The sequence below is a fragment of the Typopeltis vanoorti genome, chromosome 8 (assembly GCF_054136105.1).
Source record: "Typopeltis vanoorti isolate ZY-2024b chromosome 8, IOZ_Tvanoo_1.0, whole genome shotgun sequence".
In the NCBI taxonomy this organism is placed as follows: Eukaryota; Metazoa; Arthropoda; class Arachnida; order Uropygi; family Thelyphonidae; genus Typopeltis; species Typopeltis vanoorti.
In genome coordinates, this window is record NC_143556.1 from 13,012,731 (window position 1) to 13,033,807 (window position 21,077).

A 21,077-nucleotide genomic window follows, 5' to 3' on the forward strand; every position below is an offset into this window, starting at 1 on the left:
TCATAGCTGCTCTTTCCATTAGACATCAATTTGCCATCCTTTGCAAGAATATGATCTTATCAATTATTACTATCAAGAATCCACATAGTCTATTCCTTAGCAGCAGTCTTTTCAACAGGAAATCTCAGTCATCAAAAAAATTTCTTTGTTAAATGGCCACAACCCAAGAATTATAGACAAAATCATTATCCTATATTCCCTCAATTCTGCAAAATGATTCTCATAGGATTATTCTATTCAGGTAACCTCTGTACGTGTTACATGTCCTTATCTTTCAGTCACATATAAATCCATCAACGAAATCAAGTTCTTTTTAACTTCTCCAAAAAAATGAAGTACAACTGCTATTGAAATGTGGAGTCTGTCAAATTCTTTGTAACTGCATCTCATCCAAAATGCATTGCCAAACCTCAGCCCTGTATTGAACTAAATAAGCATCATAAATCCTGCCTTACAGAACATGAAATTGATAATACTAGCCATAGAATATTTTGGGGTACATATAGCAGTACTATGAGAGGAATGCTGAGCTTCTACATAGAAGCACCTGCAAATGTGAACATATTTTCAAACAAGGTGCTGACGTTCTTCATCATCCATATCTCCATCTCAGTGATGGACTTATTGTGCTGAAAATACTTGAAATTTTCATTACAAATTGTATTTCCTAATGTTTTTATTTTTTTTAATATTTGTGTGTGAATGTGTCTGTCTATAGAATCCTAATAAAACATTTATTATAATTACAGCTATTTTGACTGCTTCAGTTAATAAAACAATTGTGTTTAAGTAGTGCTCTCACTGCTGCACAGAGAAAGATATTGTTCTCCATTCACTTACATTGTTATTTTTATATTTGTTTTTTTTTCAGTTATCAGTTATTTGTTTGTTGATGCTGACAGTGGTTTAAGAAACAGAAACCAAAATATTTGTATCTAATTTTTACATATACTTTTTGCATTTAATTTTTACATATTGGCCTGTTTGCTACCTGCTCTCCAACCAACAGGTCATGGGTTCAAATCCAACCTTGGGCATGGATGTTTGTATAAGCTTGCTCTAGATAAACTTGCATAGCTCCTTGAGTTTAAATAAGGCATGTCTTTTTTAAACTTTTTTTACTGTGAATACATATTTTTATTCTAATGGATTTTACACAGTTATTGCTCCAAAGAATGTTGCTTAATTGGATTACATTAAAGTTTATACATTTTAGGTGCTGCATTATTTGGATAGTGAAATGAAACAAACAAGACTGGAAGTTTGTGTGTGTTGCTGATTACATCAACATTATCAAAGAGAAATCAGTGCTTTTGATGATATTCAGTCTATAGAGTATCTCCATCCTGCTTCATTGAGGGCCAAAAAGTTCAGGACTTTACCTTCCACTGGAAAATGCATACCAACCTTCTTTTGGAGTAGCAACGTTGTCATTTCCTTTTTGTAGTAAATTTGCAAAAAGGGACAACAGTAAATCTGAAACAGCAAATTAATTGTGTTCATGCTGAAGAAGACAGTTGCTTTTTTGCAGCATGACAAGAAAGTGACACATGAGTATGCTCACTTCAATTGCTATGAAAGAGATGGGATTTGAAGTTGTGTTTGAAGCCTATACCCAACTCCTACCTACAGGAGTTGGGTCTGAGCTTCGTTAGACTTCTGGTTATTTCCAGAATTGAATATACATCTCCAGAGTGTCCATTTTAAAAATAATAATGAATGTGTCGAAGCAGAGGTGAGAAAATGGTTCTTAAGGGATACAAATCCATAACCTGTTCGTTATGGCTTTGTATCCTGCCATGGGCATGGAAAGGAAGAGAGATTATGTTGAGAAATAGTATATGAAAATAAACTACAGACTTCAAAGTATTGTTTATTTTATGTTTTTTTCATTTTGGGTAGTGTGCTATCACAATGGAGGCATTACTTTCAAAGCACTTTTCTTCCTGAAAAGTTTGGGTTTTCACCTCTCCACTTAGCCTGTGAATCAGAAACTATTAAATCAATGGATGCCAAGATACATTAGATATGTATCTGTTGTTGGAGAGTGGATATGCAAATCATTCTGCTAACCAAGGTTTGCTTGGTTGTTTAAAGCTACTGCTGAGACAATTAAAGTGATAAGGAGTACTAGATGAAAATTAATGGACGTACATGAGTGTATGCTTTCGCAACTACACAAAATTCAGCTGTAGTTGCGAAAGCATACAGTCATGTACGTCCATTAATTTTCATCTGGTATTGGTGCTGATGATTTACTGCTGCCATTTTTGACAGATATGTTGTATAAGAATCTGTCCATGATTAAGTGGTTTTGTTAAATGTCACCTATAAAAGAAATCCCAATCTGTGATGATTATTTTTTGCCATTTTTCACCCATGACTAAAGTAGTTGGCCTTAGAGAGCTAGCAAAGTTTTTTCCCCCCCTTCACCATTAAAGTTTTTATTCCTACAAAACATAAATCACTTGAGAATATGCACAGGTTAGGTTAGAATGACTGACTTGCATCTGCTAACTCCTTATCACTTTAATTGTCTTAGCAGTACCTTTAAACAACCAAGCAAACTTTGGTTGGCAGAATGATTTGCATATCCACTCTCCAACAACAGGTTATGGGTTTTTGTACCCTGCCATGGGCATGAATTTTTATAATTGTCTTTAATTGGGAGATGAATTTCATCACCTAATGTTAAGACCATTTCTTCACATACTGGAGGCTTCAAAAAAATCACATGTTTGGTTTCTAAATCATGTAAAAAAATAAAGAAATACAAAAAAATAAGTAAAATTAATAAAAAAAAAAAAAAGGAAAACAAAACCTTAGCTCACTCATGAGCTGATGATTTTAAACCTGTGAAAAGCTGTTAACTTGTACAGATTCGCTACACATTTACTGCCTTTTGTATGTGTGTGTGTGTATGTGGGGGGGGGGGGGTATAAAAAAACAGCATTTTTTTATGATGGTTAAAGCATTTTTCAGCCAAAGGAAAACGGCATTTACTGATTTTGGTTTTACTAGATTTAGTTAAACTTAGTTTTGCTGGTTTTAGGTCAGTAGGTTTTAGTTGTGCAATTGACAGATATAACAGACTTAATACTACGAGTGGTTAATCCTTTTTAAATAAGATAAATCCTCATGTGGTAACATCAGTTAGGTTTATATGAAACCATTTAACTTGGTTGTGACAGATCAAAATGGCTTATCACAACCAGTGAGTTTTATTGGCTGAGTGGATGGCATCTCTCTCTCTCTCTCTCCCCCCCCTCCTTCCTCATCCAGTAGATCATAGTTTTGAATCCTACTTTGGGCGTGGATGTTTTCAGGTTATTGTTGTTATGTTCCATTGAGTCATTTTCAACTCGATGGAACATAACATACATTCTCCATTCAGATTTGTCCCTGGCCATATCTTTCAGAATTTCCAAGCACATTCCAGTTGCTTCTTTAACTCCATCCACCCATCTAATTCTTGGTCTTCCTCTTCTCCTGCTTCCATCAACTTTAGCAAGCATCATCATCATCTTCTCCAGATTGTCATTTGCTCGCATAATATGTCCGAAGTATGACAATTTTTGCTTGATGGTCATAGCTTCGAGGGAGCAATCTGGCTTTATTCTGTCTATCAATGATTTATTGGTTTGCTTTGCAGTCCATGGTATTCTTAGTAAGTGTCTCCAAACCCATAATTCAAATGCATCTATCTTCCTTCTTTCACTCTTTCTCATGATTCAACCTTCACATCCATAGAGTATCACAGGGAATACCATTGCATTCACAATTCTGATTTTTGTTGCTAGTCTAATATCTTTATCTTTAAAGATCTTGCTTAAATTTGTCATTGCTTTCTTTCCGAGTAATAATAATCTTCTAACTTCTTCAGTACAATAACCATCTTTATCAATTCGGGATCCTAGGAGCACAAAATTGTTAACTGCTTCCATTTTCTCTACTTTTCAAAATCATTAAATTCACATGTTGCCATAACTTTTATCTTTTTGAAGTTAAGTTTAAGACCATATTTAGCACTTTCTTCTTTAACTTTCATAATAAGTTCCTCCAAATCTTCTTTGCATTCTGCTAGCAAGGTGGTATCATCTACATACCTCAAATTATTAATATTTCTTCCACCAATTTTAATTCTAACTGAAGACTCCTCCAGCCCTGCCATTCTTAAAATGTATTCACTGTACAAGTATGGAGATAAAATACATCCTTGTCGCACCCTTTTACCTATAGTGAAATACTCAGTTTCTCCAAGATCTTTTCGGACAGTAGCTTCTTGTTCATAATAAAGATTCCTCAGAAGGATAATGAAATGCTCTGGTACTCCCATTGTTCCACATGATCTACAGAGTCAAAAGCCTTGCTATAGTGAAGGAAACAAAGGTAGATATTCTTTTGATATTCCTGTGCTCTTTCTATTATCCATCTCATAATGATGATTTGATCTCTTGTTCCTCTGCCTTTTCGAAATCCTGCCTGTTCATCTGGCATTTCTCTCTTCATGAATGGTTCCAGTCTTTTCTGAATGATCTTAAGTAAGACTTTACTTGCATGAGAAATCAGTGCTATAGGTCTGTAATTTTTGCACTCTCTTGTATCGCCTTTCTTCAATAAAGGTATATAAACTGATTTTTTCCATTCCCTAGGCCATGTAGTTGTGCTTTCTTACTGGATAGCTGATAGCTGTTGCAGTGCCCATCTCACTTCACTCTCCAGTGGTACTGGCTCCTGTGTATAATCCTTGCCTTCAAATTTCTCAGTAATTTTGGAGTCCTTTCTGTAAAGGGCTTCTGTATCTGCTTTCCATCTTTTTTTGATGTCTGCAGCTTCTGTAAGATATCCTTTGTGTTTAATTTTCAATATTCTCACCTCACTTAAACTTCCCCGTTAGTTCTCTGATCTTTTTGAAAAGATTTCTTGTTTTGGTCTTCTATTTGTTGACATTTCTTGTTCAAGTATTTTTCCTTGTCTCTTCTGGCTTGTTGTTGAAACTCTGCATTCAAATGCCACACTTCCTGCAAATTTCCTGTGGCCTTTATTTTCCTTCTTTCCTGAGTAGTTTTGATGGCATCCTCTGACAGCCATTTCAGGTTATAGATGAGTTTAATTGTCTTATATGAGATGATCACCCTACTTATTGGAGGTTTGAGTAGCTTGAAAATTTCCATGTTTAGCATCAAGAGTGGGATCTCCAGATTATGATAGGCTTGCAACTTTTTGTTTGTTGGATTTACATAAGTGAAAGATGAGATGTTGAAAACAAAGTATAGGCAGACACGTTTGCTACTCTGCATTTGTAGTTGATTGAATTTTGGGAATTAATATTGTTTAGCAGCAATGTGCAGTATATGCACATATAATGAGATTTGAATAAATTTTAAAGTGCTAAGAAATTTCTTGGCTTTGCAAACTACTGTTATCAGAAAATAAAAACTGTCATTTTGCTTATTTTCGTGTAATATATATTAAAAATATCAAGGTAAATTTTATTTAATTTTATTTAATGTAATTTTCCTTAAACATTTATGATACATTTACATATGTATATAGGATGCTGAAGAAAATAAGTTCACTCATCTCTTACAAGGAATTCTTGAGCAGGCCTATAAGTTACAAGAACGTTGTAGTCATCTCTTTCTTTATGAAACTTCTATTTTATTCCAAGCAGAGTCAACATCATCACGATATGAGAAATATTCAGAATCTGACCGAAAAACTGTAACTAGCATTTCATCAGCTGATAGTTTTGTATCTGCCCAAGCAGAGGTAAATGAAATTTTCATTAATTAATTACATTTAATTTTGTTATATTTTATTTACTGAATTATCCAATAGATTGAGCCATAATTTTAATTTTTCGTAAGACACCAGAAATACAATCAAACTCTTACTTGAAATTCAACCCTTAAAGAGCAGAGAGAGAGAGAGAGAGAGAGAGCAACTCATCAGTTACCAAAAATACTGCCAGTAATGTCAGATTAAAAACTGCAATCCTATTATCACTAACTCAGAAAGGAAAGCACTTCACAACCATAAAAAAGAACTAAAGCATCTTAAAAGCAGATAAAGGAGATGCAACATTTCTTTATGAATCTTTAATATTCCAAATGATGTCTGATTGGAAGTCGAAAACTTCCTTACTGAACAGTGATCGCGACAAATGCAGGAAAAACAAAACTTAATACATGTGATTTCTCCATACTAGAACTGCTGGATTATGTGGCTCACCTCAAGATCTATAAAAATGGTATTCTTTATGAACTATAGCAGAGGAACTTTCCCATACACACACACACTTAACTAACCAAATACTGCATTATTGTTAAAAAAAAAATATTGCTTATATCACCTCATCAGAAATTCAGCTTATTTTGTACAAAACGTTTAGAAATAAGTGTATTGTCATATGACATTCTTGTATACACATTTTCTTCATACACCAATTATTGGAAATCTTTTTTTTTTTTTTCACCAGATATTAGAATTATTCATATGTTATCTGTACTCAAATATACAGACTGGACTTCAAATTGAATGACCATCTCTACAGTCAAGTATTTCACTGGCCATGGGTAATCCATTTCCTATGATAGCAAATTTATTTGTTGAAAAATTTGAAAATAAAAATTGCATCTTTAGTTAGTGCAGATCTGGTGGAGATGTGAAAACATGATATCCCTTACCTAAACATCATCTTGCTCAGTTCATTTCATCAAAAAGTAAAATTCATCTTAACATTAGAAATTGATGTGAACTGTGTTTTCTAGACATCGTAATCATAACAAATAAAATACAGAAAGTGGTTGGTATTTCCTTAGGTATCTATCTATCAAAAATATGCTCATTCAGGATGCTATCTTCATGTTAAATTTGCTTGCCATCCTTCTCGGAAATTTGTTAATCATTAACACCCCTAAAAAAGAGTTTTTTCACTAAAAAATATTAGAATAAATAGTAAGAAGAATTCCAATTTCTGTTTCATAAGTTTATCCATAATGATCCAAAGAAGCCCATTCAAAAATTCCTATTCACAGAAATGGTACCTCACCAGATTGCTAACATTCAACATAGAGACTATATCTGTTCCATGTATTGAAAGTATAATTACTAGATTCAGTGCTACTTAAAGTGCAGAACATCAGAGTTGCCTACAAACATCCAGACTATCCAAAATCTCTTAAGATTTGCCTAAAGAAGTTAACTCTTTCAGAAATGCCCAGGAGTTGATAAAATTCCTTGTTGATGTATGCAGTTTCCCATAAATATATGTGTGTATATGTCTCACCTCAAGATCTATAAGAATGGTATTCTTTTTTTTTGCTATAGAAAACAGTAGACATTTTGATTTAAAAAAAAAAAAACCTCAGTGACATGGCCTGGGAATCGATGTAATAATCAAATCCCCTACTACATTTTAATTGACAGAAGATAGAGGACACTAATCAATTACACCAAAACACTGCCAGGTGCAGACTGTAGATCAGACCATCAATTATTAATCTATAATTTAAAGATCCATCTGAAAGCAAACAAGAATAACAGCAACAAAAGATATGCCTTTTCACCAATGAACAACAAATTTACAATGGACATTGAATCAGAGCTCAAGAAACAAAAAACCCATTGAATCACATTGGACACACCTAAAGCCAACCATTGCAAAATCTGCAGCCAAAAAACATCCCATTAAAAAAAAAAGAAGAATGGTAGTCCACGGATTATAAAAGAAACCCTAGAACTAATTTAAAAAAGGAAACAAATTAAAATAACATTGGCAAAACCCAAATTACCTGAACCTGAATAAAGCTATTTAGAAATCTTGTCAAAAAGATAAAAATAGCTATATCCAAAACATCTGTAAAGAAAAGCAACTCTAATGAAACAACAGATTTATTCAAGAAGGTTAAGGATATAACTAAAAAATTCAAACTAAAACTTAATATAATTGCAGAGGAAAATGGCAAGATCTTAAATGACACTAATGACATAGCCAGAAAATGGAAAGAGTATTGCCCTGAGCTTTACAAGAAACCAGCTATTCTACAAGAAGACGAAGTAGCTATGGAAAATATGGAAACCGAACTGAAGAGTCTCAAAAGTGAAATAAAACAATTAATCAAAAAATTAAGGAATAACAAAGCTCCAGGTCCTGATTCAACCAGCTGAAATGTTGAAAAACCTTGGAGAGAATGCAGTCAACTGGATACATGATTTATGCAACAAAATTTGGGAGATGGCCGAATGACTGGACTAGTTCCATCATTATCCCAATCTACAAAAAAGGCAATTACAACAAATGTGAAAATTACCACACCATTGCCCTTATCTCACATACTAGCAAGATTTTACTACACATTATTAAGGAAAGATTTAAAGTTTTATAGACCATCAGATCTCAGAAGAACAAGCAGGATTCAGAAAAGGTCGAGGAACTAGAGATCATATATCTAACATCAGACAAATAATCGAAAAAGCAAGGGAATCAACTTAAGCCTTTATCTATGCTTTATAGATTACTCCAGGGCCTTTGACTGTATGAGGTGGGATATTTTATCAGATATCATGAGAATCAGGAATACCAAACCACATCTAGTAACCCTCATAAAGAACTTATATCAAGGAAATCAAGCAACAGTAAGAATTGAAAACTCTGTATCCCTTGCATTCCAATTTTAAAAAGGATCAAGACAAGGATGCATACTCTCACCATTATTATTCAACCTTTACAGCAAAACTATAATGAAAGATCTCTAGAAAAGTGGAATGGAGGCATTAAAGTAGGTAGCCGAACAATCACTAAACTACGATATGCAGATAACACAGCGATGTAGCAATAAATGAACAGAAATTAAAATCCATCCTAAATCAGTCAGAATGGGAAAACTTAATCTATGGTTTATGAATAAATCAAGATAAACCAAAATAATGATTTTAAACAACACAGAATTCAAAATTTCAACTACTTTGGAGAGGGGTGCTTAAGGGTCAAGGCTGTATAACTGAGAGGAGACCTCCACATAACCTTTAAAGGAATTCAGAGAACCAACCAGGGCTTCTGACCTAATGTCCAATCCTCACCTTCTCATGGTGCACCCTGTTCGGTATCTACCTGGATACTGAACGAACGAGGAGGGGCTGGCAATTTGGGATTTAGCCAACTAAATTGTGTTCTTATTGGTTTAAACCAATATACAAAATGATGGTACAACATGACAAAATTTCACGCCAGCTGAAGCGCCGCCAGTTACACAAGGCTCCCGTTGTTTTTGCCAGGGAACCAGGGCAAACAGCGAAAAGTCAGCTACTGGATCAAATCTGAAAGCACACCCCAACTCAACATCACCAGAGTTAAAGATCGGTACTATCAACAAGAAGCCTGAATGGCAAAGAAATGGAGCTAGCTGAGGAATTAGATAAGTACCAGATCGACATAATAGGGGTGACTGAAACAAAAGAAGACAAAAACTGGTGAGATCTTTTTGAGCAGTTGGAAGTTTATTTTTCACTTGGTTAGACTATAATAAATTTAGCTTAATCCTTTATCCATATGTAAGCAAGCAAAGTTTGCGCCTGAAAATATCTTCAGGACTGAGGTAAGGTAGTGCAACTCTGAGCAAAGGTGGACCAAGCTCTCATCACTCCTTGGAGACATTATGCATTATGGGAGATACTGAGACAAGGAGTGATGAGAGCTTCGTCCACCTTTGCTCGGAGTTGCCTGGTGTTGCACTACCTTACCTCAGTCCTGAAGATATTTTCAGGCACAAACTTTGTTTGCTTACACTTGAATAAAGGATTCAACTAAATTTATTATATATTTCTGAGCAATAAATACAAAATGTTATATTCACGCAATGACAATCAAGGAAAAGAAGGAGCAGCCATAGCATTCAACACAAAATACGAGGCTAATCTTCTTGAATGGCAGGCAGTCTCAAGTAGAGTGATGTGGACAAATATCAGAATGGAAAATTGGACAATGAGACTTATTTGTGCCTATGGTCCCACAGAAGGTTCTACTAACGTAAAAGTGGAGGAATTTTTTGATGCTTTAGAAAAAGCAACTGACACAATGAAAAAGGAAAAGTTGGTCTTTGTTGGAGATCTAAATAGCAGAATAGGAAATGATTGTCAAACATACAAAAAAAAAAAGAGCAAAGCTAATGATAATGGCAAATACCTGTTGGATTTCTGCTCAGAACATGAACTGGTTATTACTAACACCATGTTCCAACATAAAAATGTGCACAAATTCACATAGAGAGAAGAGGCAAGAAATAAGAAAAGTCTCATTGACTATGTTATTGTTGATAGTGATCTTTTCTCATTGGCACAGGACACCAGGGTGTACAGAGGATTTGAAATTGGAAGTGATCACTATTTAGTCTTGAGCAGGATAAAATTGAATTTCATATTGAAAAGAATAACATGTAAGAAAGTTTTAAAGCGAATAAAAGTTGAGCAGCTCTCAGATGTGAACTGTAGACTAAAATACACAAAGCTTATTGAAGAAAAAAATGAAAGAATTTGAGAACAGGAACCAAACCTTGGAGATTCAGTGGCTAGCCTTGAAGAAGACCCTGATTGATTCAGCCATATGGCATGTGGTGAGGTTGTCTGCAAGGATAGAAAAATCAGAACTCTGACACGTGAAGTTAAAGAGGCAGTGAAGGAAAAGAAGAAAGCATATCAAAGTTCCTGGCAAATAAGTCAACTTGTGCTCTTAGAGAATACAGAGACAAATGTAAGAAAGCTAAACACTGTGTAAAACTAGCTAAACAAAAGTCATGGGAGGACTTTAGCAAGAATATAGATAATAAATATCAAGAAGGTGGCAAAATATTCTGGAGGTTGTTGAAGAAGCTTAGAAATGGAGGAAGAGTGCTGTAAAAGGAGTTAGAGATGATAAAGGTGACATGAAAACGGGAGAAAAAAATATCCTTGAAGTACAGAGTAACTACTACAAAAAATTGCTAAATGAAACAAGCAGTGATAGCATGGTGATTAAAAAAAAAAAAAAAAAAAACACTCAACAGGCACACGATCAGGAATACATATCCATACTTGAAGTAGAAAAGCCATCAAAGGCTTGAAATGTGGATAGGCAGCAGGAGTAGATGGTATTCGACCAGAAATGCTGAAGTATGGTGGTATAAAAGTCTTACAGTGGGCTGCACTGTATAGTTCAAAAGGCCTGGACAGAGGGGTGAATTCCCAATGAATGGAGTGGAGCTCTCATAGTACCCATATATAAAAAGGGAAATAAAATTAAATGTGAGAATTACAGAAATAATTCCCTACTGAGTATTCCTGGGAAGATTTATGCAAGTATACTTGAGAAACAGTTGAGAGGAATTGTTGAAGAAAAGCTTGGTGAAGAACAATCTGGATTCAGGCCAAATAGAGGCTGTCAGGATCAGATCTTCACTTTAAGACAAATAGTTGAAAAATCATGGAAATATAACAAAGATCTGTATTTAAGTTTTGTCGATTTGGAAAAGGCATATGATAGGATGCCAAGAGAGAAGCTATTCAATACGCTACAGTTATATGGTGTCAGTGGGGCATTATATCAAGCAATACTTAGTCTTTATTTGAGTTGTAAGTGTGCAGTTTGAATTGAAGGAAGTATACAGGTGGATGCCCATGGCTGTTTGTTCCTCATACTATGGTGTCAATTGACTTCTTTCCAAGCAGTTTGTATCAAGTATTTGAAGAAGAATTTTCTTATTTTCTTGATTTATGTTATTTTCTTTATAGATATAACCTGAAAAAAGCAGTCTGTCATTTGATTTATGAAACTAGTTTGTTTAATCAGCTCTCTTTCTTGCCTAAGAAGAGACCACCAAAGATGATTCATGGTCAGCCTGTGGAAGTGATGACTGAAGAGAAAGTCTCTTTTTAACAATAGCAACTATTTTTTCCTCCCATGTTTTTTCCATGTTAGAAATTAAATTTATCTAGTAAATTGTATATTTGTATTCCATGTCTACATAATTTTTTGTTCCAGAAAATTCAACATGGTGAAAGCTTAACTGAGAGGAGAACTCCACATAGCCTTTAAACGAATGCGGAGAACTGACCAGGGCTTCTGACTTAATGTCCAGTCCTCACCTTCTCATGGTGCACCCTGTTGGGTATCTACCTGGATACTAAATGAACGAGGATGGGCTGGCAATTTGGGATTTAGAGCCGACCAAATTGTATTCTTATTGGCTTAAACCAATATACAAAATGATGGTACAACATGACAAAATTTCATGCTGGCTGGGACGTTGCCAGGTTACACAAGGCTGTTGTTGTTTTCGCCAGGGAACTTGGGTTTGCCAAGGCGAATAGCAAAAAGTCAGCTACTGGAACAAATCTGAAAGCATACCCCAACTCAACATCACCAGAGTTAGAAATCGGTACTATCAACATATGAAGCCTGATTGGCAAAGAAATGGAGCTAGCTGAGGAATTAGATAATAAATATCATAATAAATACCGTAGAAAATAAATATCAAGAAGGTAGCAAAATATTCTGGAGGTTGTTGAAGAAGCTTAGAATTGGAGGAAAGAGTGCTGTAAAAGGAATTATTGATAATAAAGGTTACATGAAAACGGGAGAAAAAGATATCCTTGAAGTATAGAGTAATTACTTCGAAAAATTGCTAAATGAAACAAGCAGTAATAGCACAGTGGTAAAAAACACTCAACAGGCATAATAGTCAGGAATACATATCGATAGTTGAAGTACAAAAAGCTATCAAAGGCTTGAAATGTGAAAAGGCAGCAGGAGTAGATGATATTCGACCAGAAATGCTGAAGTATGGTGGTATAAAAGTCTTACAGTGGGTGCACTGCAAAGTTCAAAAGGCCTGGACAGAGGGTCGAATTCCCGATGATTGGAGTAGAGCTCTCATAGTACCAATATATAAAAAGGGAAATAAAACTGAGAATTGCAGAGGTATTTCCTTACTGAGTGTTACTGGCGAGATTTATGCAAGTATACTTGAGAAACGGTTGAGAAGATTTGTGGAAGAAAAGCTTGGTGAAGAACAAGCTGGATTCAAGCCAAATAGAGGCTGTCAGGATCAGATCTTCACTTTATGACAAATAGTTGAGAAAGCATGGGAATATAACAAAGATCTGTATTTAAGTTTTGTCGATCTGGAAAAGGCACGTGACAAGTGTCAAGAGAGAAGCTATTCAATACTCTACAGTTATATGGTGTGAATGGGGCATTATATCAAGCAATACTTGGTCTTTATTTGAGTTGTAAGTCAGCAGTTAGAATTGAAGGAAGTACAGGAAGATGGTTTAATATTAAATGTGGTGTGAGACAAGGATGTACATTATCCCTTCTGTTATTCATTGTTATACTTCTAAATAAATCCGCACAAGTTTGCAAGATTCCCTGACTAAATTGAATAACTATTGTAATAGATATGGTATGAAAGTCAGCAATAAAAAGATGAAGACAATGAAAATAAGCAGAAGCATTGAAAATATCAATTGCATTGTGAATGGAGAACCTGTGGAACATGTAAAACATTTCAGCTACTTGGGCACGATTTTTAGTGAAGATGGTAAATTAAATATGGAAATAGATAACAGAATCATCAAAGCTGGTATGGTAGGAAGTCAATTGAATAAATTCATATGGAATAAGAGAGAAATTAGTCTGAACACTAAATCAGTAGTATGTAAGACAGTGTTCAAACCAGTTTTAACTTATGGATCTGAGACTGGGTCAGAAATAAAACACTTGACCAAAGACTAGAGACCGCAGATGTGAGAGTCCTGAGAAAGATTAGAGGCATGAACAGATGGCATCAATGGCAATATCATATAAAAAATGAGGCTATTATGAAAGAAGTTGACATTGTCAGCATCCAGGAATGCGTTAGCAGAGCTAATCTGAGGTGGTATGGTCACTTAAACAGAATGGGCGAGGAAAGTTTAGCAAAACAAGTGTTCTGTTCTCTGCTAGATTGGCAGGAAAACGACCCAGAGGAAGACCAAGATATAGGTGGATTGATACTGTACAAAGGGCCTTAGACGATAGAAATATAAGATCTGATAATGTTGAAGTATTGACAAGTAACAGACTGATTTGAAGGAAAATTGTAGATAGGAAGTTAGTAATGATGTTAATTTTTCATGTAGTACTATCATATCCTATACATCCCTTGAGGGTACCTGTCAGGAATTTGATGATGATGATAGTAACTAATAAATTCCAGTTTTTTTTTTTTTTTTTTTTTTTTTTTTTTTTTTTTTTTTAAGGGAATATCCTTAAGTTTTTATAATGAATCCCATTTTTTATATATTAATTCACTTTTTGGTGCAGATGTGAAGTATCTTCACATTGGCCTATTCCTAATTATCCCAAGAATTTATGTAGGTTTATGCTAATTATAATAGGTGCATAAAAATGTGTTATGCTCTAATTAATTTTTTATAAATATGTGTTTATTTTGTATTTCAGATAGCTGACATTTTTGAGTTTGAAGAGTTTTCAGATGTCAGTATTGATGTGAAAGATTTATCTTTATACCAAGAAGGTTTAAAACAGTATGAAGAGGGTACAGTTCCATGTAGAATATTAAGGTATACATATTAAAGTGGCGATGTTTTGTATTAGTAGTTAAAATGTTAATATTAAAATAGTAACTTTTTAACAAAATGTAATATTAATATAACTAATATTTTAATATTAACATTAAAATATTAGTATTAACATATTATTATTAAAATAATAATGATATATTAGCATGTAGATGATTATACACATAATGATGTAATCGTTTCATCTCATCTTCCTTTTACCCTCTTTTACCTTGTGGTGTTGAGGGTTTATTAATCATTGGACCTCAAACCGTTCACAGGATAAGGTGGGCAGCCCTATGCCTTGGTGTATCCTGTGTCCATAGTGTTGAGTTCTCAAGGCCAGTTTGCCTGCTTTGCGGGATGAAAAACCAGGATAAACTGGGGTTTTTGATCAAACTTCAGCTCCTCACGTCACCGATGGGAATCGAACCTAGGACACTCCTTCCCCAGGCATATGGTTGCAAAGCACACAGCCACTAGGCTAACTGCATGGACTGATGTAAACATACAAGTTTATTTTGCATTTCAGATTGCTTACATGTTTTTCTTAACTTTTCTAGTTTTCTAATTAAGCCTAGTAACTGTATTCAGGTTCACTTTGGTAACATAACAGATCTTGAAGTAAGAGGTGATGTCAGCCACTGTGATATAAGGTAGGTTCCAAAAGTTTCTGGCCTGACATACAAAATTAGTGTCAATTTTAAAATGCTATTCATGGTAGACAGCACCATCTATGGGAAGGTTAGTGTACCATGTTGAAATGGATTTAAACAGTATTGATGCAAAGACAGATTGATAAGAAAATAACTATTTATTAACTTAAAAGCTAATATTCGCTGGTATTATATCCAGCATCTTCTGAGCACACAAACAAATAATACCAGCGAAATATTAGCCTTTAAGTTAATAAATAGTTATTTTCTTATCAATCTGCATTCAATACTGTTTAAATCCATTTCAACATGGAATACAGCTATTGTTGCGAAGGCTGCAGTGAAGAACTGTGACTTCTGGGAGATTGCACATCCACCCTGCAGCCCAGATCTAGCTCCTAGTGATTACTGCCTCTTCTCGAAACTGAAGAAAGACCTTTGAGGAAGAAAATTTGCAGATGACAATGAGGTGAAAGATGTAGTTTTAGGCTATTTTGCAAACAAAAGTACAAACTATTTTTTCAAGGGCATATAAATGTTAATTCAAAGATGTGAAAAGTGTGAAGTAAAGGGAGATTATGTTGAAAAGTGACAGTTGTTTTCTTTCTATCACCTCTAAAAGTTAGTCAGGCCAGAAATTTATGGAACCACCCTCATACATCACCCAACTTATTAAAGGCTTGAAGTGGTTTGAAAAGAGTATGGTTGGTCTTCAGAACAGTGTTTCTGAATTATCTAATTTTTTGCTTTCCTGCAGTATTAATGTTTTTAAATTTTTTTAAAAATTATTTAACTTATTTTAAAAAATAATTTATTTAAAAAATACTCTTAAAAGATTCTAGAATTTCATTAATTGTTCTTCCAGAATCTTCAAATCCAAATGTACAAATAATATTTGGAATTGATTTTCTGAAACGTCATGGGTTTGTGTGTAATTTTATTGATAATACAGTATCATTATGTGTAATAGAATGTTGTTTGGACAGAAAATCAGGTGACAGTGGAAAATTAGAGCAGTCTCCTGAAGTTTTTCTAGATACTAATGATAATGATCAAGTATTTAATATTGAAACTCTAAGGAATAAGGAACCCAGTTCACAAATTTGGGAAAAGGATAAGATTATCCAAGCTCAGAAGGATGATCCCATACTAAAAACTATTTATGAAGCAGTATTGAAAGGTGAAATTCAGCTAGATACATTTTTGAATCTGGAAAACTTGTATTTAGATAAAGATGGGTTACTCTTATCTAGACAAATGGAAGATGGAAAGTTGAAGGTGAAAATATTGGCACCAACTGAAATGATTCCTTGGATTATGTATACTTTCCATGATTCTGACTTAGCAGGACACCAAGGGTTTTCTAAAACTTTGGAAAGAATAAAGGATCGTTACATCTGGAAAGGTATGAAGAGTGATATACTCACGTATGTCAAATGATGCCATAAGTGCCAAATAAGATCCCCTTTTAGAGGAAAAGCTCCTTTACAACCATTTCCAATTCCAACTAGACCATTTCAAGCTGTTGCTATTGATGTAGTAGGTCCACTACCAATTACTAAAAAAGGAAATAGGTATATTCTAGTAATCATAGACATGTTAACTAGATTTCCTGAAGCAGTATCAATGAAAGACCAATCTGCAAAAACTATTGCAAGAAAGTTTTTGAATATGATAGTTTGTAGATATGGAACTCCTCAGACCTTACTTTCAGATCAAGGAGCAAATTTCACATCTGAACTATTATTACAGTTATGTAAATTGCTTAATGTTAAGAAGATTTTTACAACACCTTATCATCCGCAATGTAATGGTATGTGTGAAAGACTAAATAGAAACATAAAGCAAATACTTTCAAAGTTGGCAAACACCAAAATGAATGATTGGGATACACATATCTCTCAAACATTATTTGCATGTAGGTCTGCTTTTCATTCTGCTATCAAGGAAAAACCATCTTTTGCTTTATATGGTTTTGATCCAGTTTTTCCTAATGAACTTGTTTCAGTTATTCCAAATACAGGATATAGTGATATAAATGAATATTTAGAATTAGTAATAGATAAGTTTTCCACTACTCATAGACTAGTAGGTGAAATAAGTAAATTAAGTGCTCAGAAAACTAGACAGTATATAAATCGTTTTAGAAAATATAAGTCTTTTGTACCAGGTGATTTAGTATTGTTAGATGATAAATCTAGTATTAAAAGAGTTGGGAAATTAGGAAGGAAAGCCTTAGGTCCATTTAGAATTTTAGACAATTTTTCTCCTGTAAATTTTAGAATTCAAGATGTCAATAATCCTAGTAAAATTTTAAATGTACATTCTGATAGATTAAAAAGGTACTTTTTGGGAAATAAAAATTTAGTTACTTTAGGTGATAATATGAATAAAATATTGAAGGATGAATGTAGTTTTCCTAATACTAATTGTGAATCTTATTCAAGGTTAAATGATAGGAAAGGGAATAGATTTAATACTCATAATTCAAATATGCAGCGAAGGAAAAATTTAAATTTTGGTAAAATGAACCATAATGCAAGAAAATTTAGAAATCCTAAGACACATATTTCAGATGATGTACAAAGTAGGAATAATGATAATCAAATTGATTCTAACATTGATGAAAGTATAGCGGAATTTCATAGGTTGATAAATATAGGATTAAATAAGAAAAGGGAAGTTAAAGATACCTCAAATTTAGTTAGTAAGGATAAGGAATCCCAAAAACTTGTAGAATCTCAAAAACCTGTAGAAACTGATTCTGATAGTGATGATTCTGTAGATTTAGGACATAATTCAAGTAGTTTAAATGAAGTGTTTGAAAGGTATAAAAATGAAATTTTTAAGTATACTAATTTGGAAGAAGAAAGTTCAGAATTATCTCTAGTGTCAGATGATTCTGAAAGTAGTGATTCAGAAGATATACATAATGATTAGCAAGAATCACGTTATATTTTAAGATCTAGAAATAAATATTAAAATTTTGTTTAGATGTAGGTTAAATATAAAAAATTTTTTCACAGAAAAATGAAACTGATGTAAAAATAATCATTAAAAATTCTGAATATTTTTACGTATTAATTATGCTTGTTAGTTTTTGTTTTCATACACGCAGTGTCTGCAATTGTGATGTGCTCGTTATGAAAATATTATGTTAGAAGTAATATGTAAAGAAGTAAAAATATTGAAGTACTTACTAAACTGATTATTTGTGTTACTTATAAGAAAGTTTGTTGTATTTTTAAATGTTGAATTTTGTGTTTGTGAAAGACTTTCTTTAGCGCTGATGGATACAGCGAGTCAGCCATTTTATTGCAGTGCGTAGTTTCTGACTTTTGTGAAGTGCGCATGCTCCCGGAGAGAACTTGATGTGTGATTGACAGCTGACAAGGAAAGCGTTGCGTATCCAAGTTACAGTTGTAAACAAGAGAGCGTTCGGAAGTTTTTTAGAACACTGGCCGAGGAATATTCAAGTTGGGAGGAACTTGATTTTTTTGTGTGTGGCAGTCCGAAGATATTTTATAGTGTATTCCGAAAAGGGAATAGTGGAAATATTAGGTTTCAAGGAGAAATAAGTAATGAATAAAAGGAAATCTTGAAACTAAGTTTTTATGGTGAAATAAGTTAAGACTGTCAATTTAGTATTGTGAATGAAAGGAGAACTTGTTGCTTACATTCTAAAGTGAATGTTTTTCTTAGAGAAAATATTGATAAGGAAGTTTTATAAGTATTAAGAATGCCTGAAAGTGAAAGTTTAGAAAATATATTGATTAAGAAGATTTTTAGGTATTAAAGGTGCCTGATCTGATGAGTATTACTACTAAAAGGAAAACAGGATATAGTCAAGAAGACTTTATGTGTGTTACATTGATTGATGAAAAGGATCCTGAAAATGAAGTACAGAGCTGTATAACTTCTGGAAAAGAGCCTTAACATAAAGAGAAAAAGACTATGAACATTTTTTTGTGATTGTGAAAGAAAAAGTGTTTAGTCTTAAGAGTAAGTTTATATTTTTAAATAAGGCCTTGGATCCATATAATCTGTAGTTATAGTTATGTATTATTACTAGAAGTGTATATATATTGTTTTAGTTTTATTAAATGTGTTTATTTTGTACTTGGTATTGAGTCAATGATTAGTTGGATTCTGAAAGAGTGAGTTAAAGTCATTGCACCAATTGGAGTGAACTCTTTGTGCAAATATAATAACATATAGGGACACTCGGAGTCAAAATAAAAATAATTGTTAGTAAAAGAAATTCATATAATATTTCACCTCATAAGTATATAGTATAATTATTAACAATGGCGCAGTCGACAGGATTCGAACCTGTGCGGGGAAACCCCATATATAATATATATAGTATAATTATTAACAGCAGTACATGAAAAAGTTAATGTGTTACTAACTTCCTTTTGATAGTTTCTCTCCAGATTAGCCCTGTTTGTCAGGACTCTGATATTGTAAAATTTTATATTTCAATTTTTTTAAGATCAATCCACCTTGATCTTTGTCTTTTGGGTCTTTCCTGTTGCGCTATTATACCTGTTTTGCCAATCCTTACTTTCCTATTCGGATTAACAGGCCATACTACCTCTTTTCTTACTCTTGTGCTTCATTCTTTAATGTTTTGATGTCAAATTTTCTTCCTAATATCTTCATTTTTAATATGATCCTACCATCATTTGTCATCTGTTCAATCCCTTATTATTTTTTTTTTCAGGACTCATATCTGTGGTCTCAGGTCTTTGATTAACTGCTTTATTTCTAACCCAACTTCCAGATCCGTAAGGTTTGAAAACTGTCTTGTATATTTTGAGTTTAGTGTTTTGACTAATTTCTCTGTTATTCCATTTAAATTTATTTATCTGGCTTCCATCATACTAGCTTTGCACTTTTTGCTGTCTATTTCCATAGTTAATTTGTCATCTCTATAAAAAAAATTGTATGTAAAGAGCTGAACTATCAAGATAGCATGATCACTCTCCCCAGTAAGAGTCACAGAACCTTGGCTATGAACAAATTCTCTGATGCTACCCAGATGTACTACTTGCAAACTGTGTCACTTTTTATCCCATGCTGTTTCAGGTAATTATCTCTCAAGATTTGCATAAATTCCATTTATTTTCCTCTCCATATTGCTTCCTTATTCCAGTCTGTGTTCTTTGTAATTGAACACCTCCCCCACCTCCCCAATAATGATTACTTGCTCTGTACTCATGTAGTTAACCTAGCAAGTAATGCATCAGATTTCTAATATGTACCTTTACAAGTTATTATGAAGTATCACATGAAAATTTTATACCACTACTAACTTCATAATCAAAAATTTGATTCTTTAGAGACACTTATGACATTAAGATTCTTGTGTAAACGTGTTTAATTCATATCAAAAATGTTCTTCCAGATTAATCTGTTATCTATCAGCTCATATTATTAACTTTTGGTCTTCTAAGACCAAAAGTTAACAATATGAGCTGTACTGTATCAGTCTACCTTGATCTTGGTCGTTCTCTGGATCTTTGTCCTGCCATCCAGGTAAAAAAACATTTGTTTTGCTAACCTTTCCTCTCCTGTTCTGTTTAAGTCACTATACCACCTGAGATTAGCTCTGCAAACACATTCATAAATGCTAATAATGTCAAGTTCTTTGCTAATATTCTCATTTTTAATATGATTCTGTCATTGATGCCATCTGTCAACTCCCATAGTATTTCCCAGGACTGTCATATCTATGATCTGAAGTCTTTGATCAAGTGTTTTATTTCTAACCCAGCATAGATTCATGAGTTAAAATTAGTTTGAATACTGTCTTGCACA

General features: G+C 33.6%; 1 protein-coding gene across 3 annotated transcripts in view; it reads left to right on the top strand.

The window, feature by feature from the left end:
• Miga (mitoguardin) overlaps positions 1 to 21,077 on the top strand; it is a 215,327-nt gene that overhangs the window by 86,346 nt on the left and 107,904 nt on the right. For all 3 annotated transcript variants that reach the window (XM_090396518.1, XM_090396521.1, XM_090396520.1), the window contains exons 6-7: positions 5,557 to 5,772; positions 14,480 to 14,601. In XM_090396518.1, the coding sequence (XP_090252644.1) occupies positions 5,557 to 5,772; positions 14,480 to 14,601 (338 nt within the window). The remainder of the gene's footprint in view (positions 1 to 5,556; positions 5,773 to 14,479; positions 14,602 to 21,077) is intronic.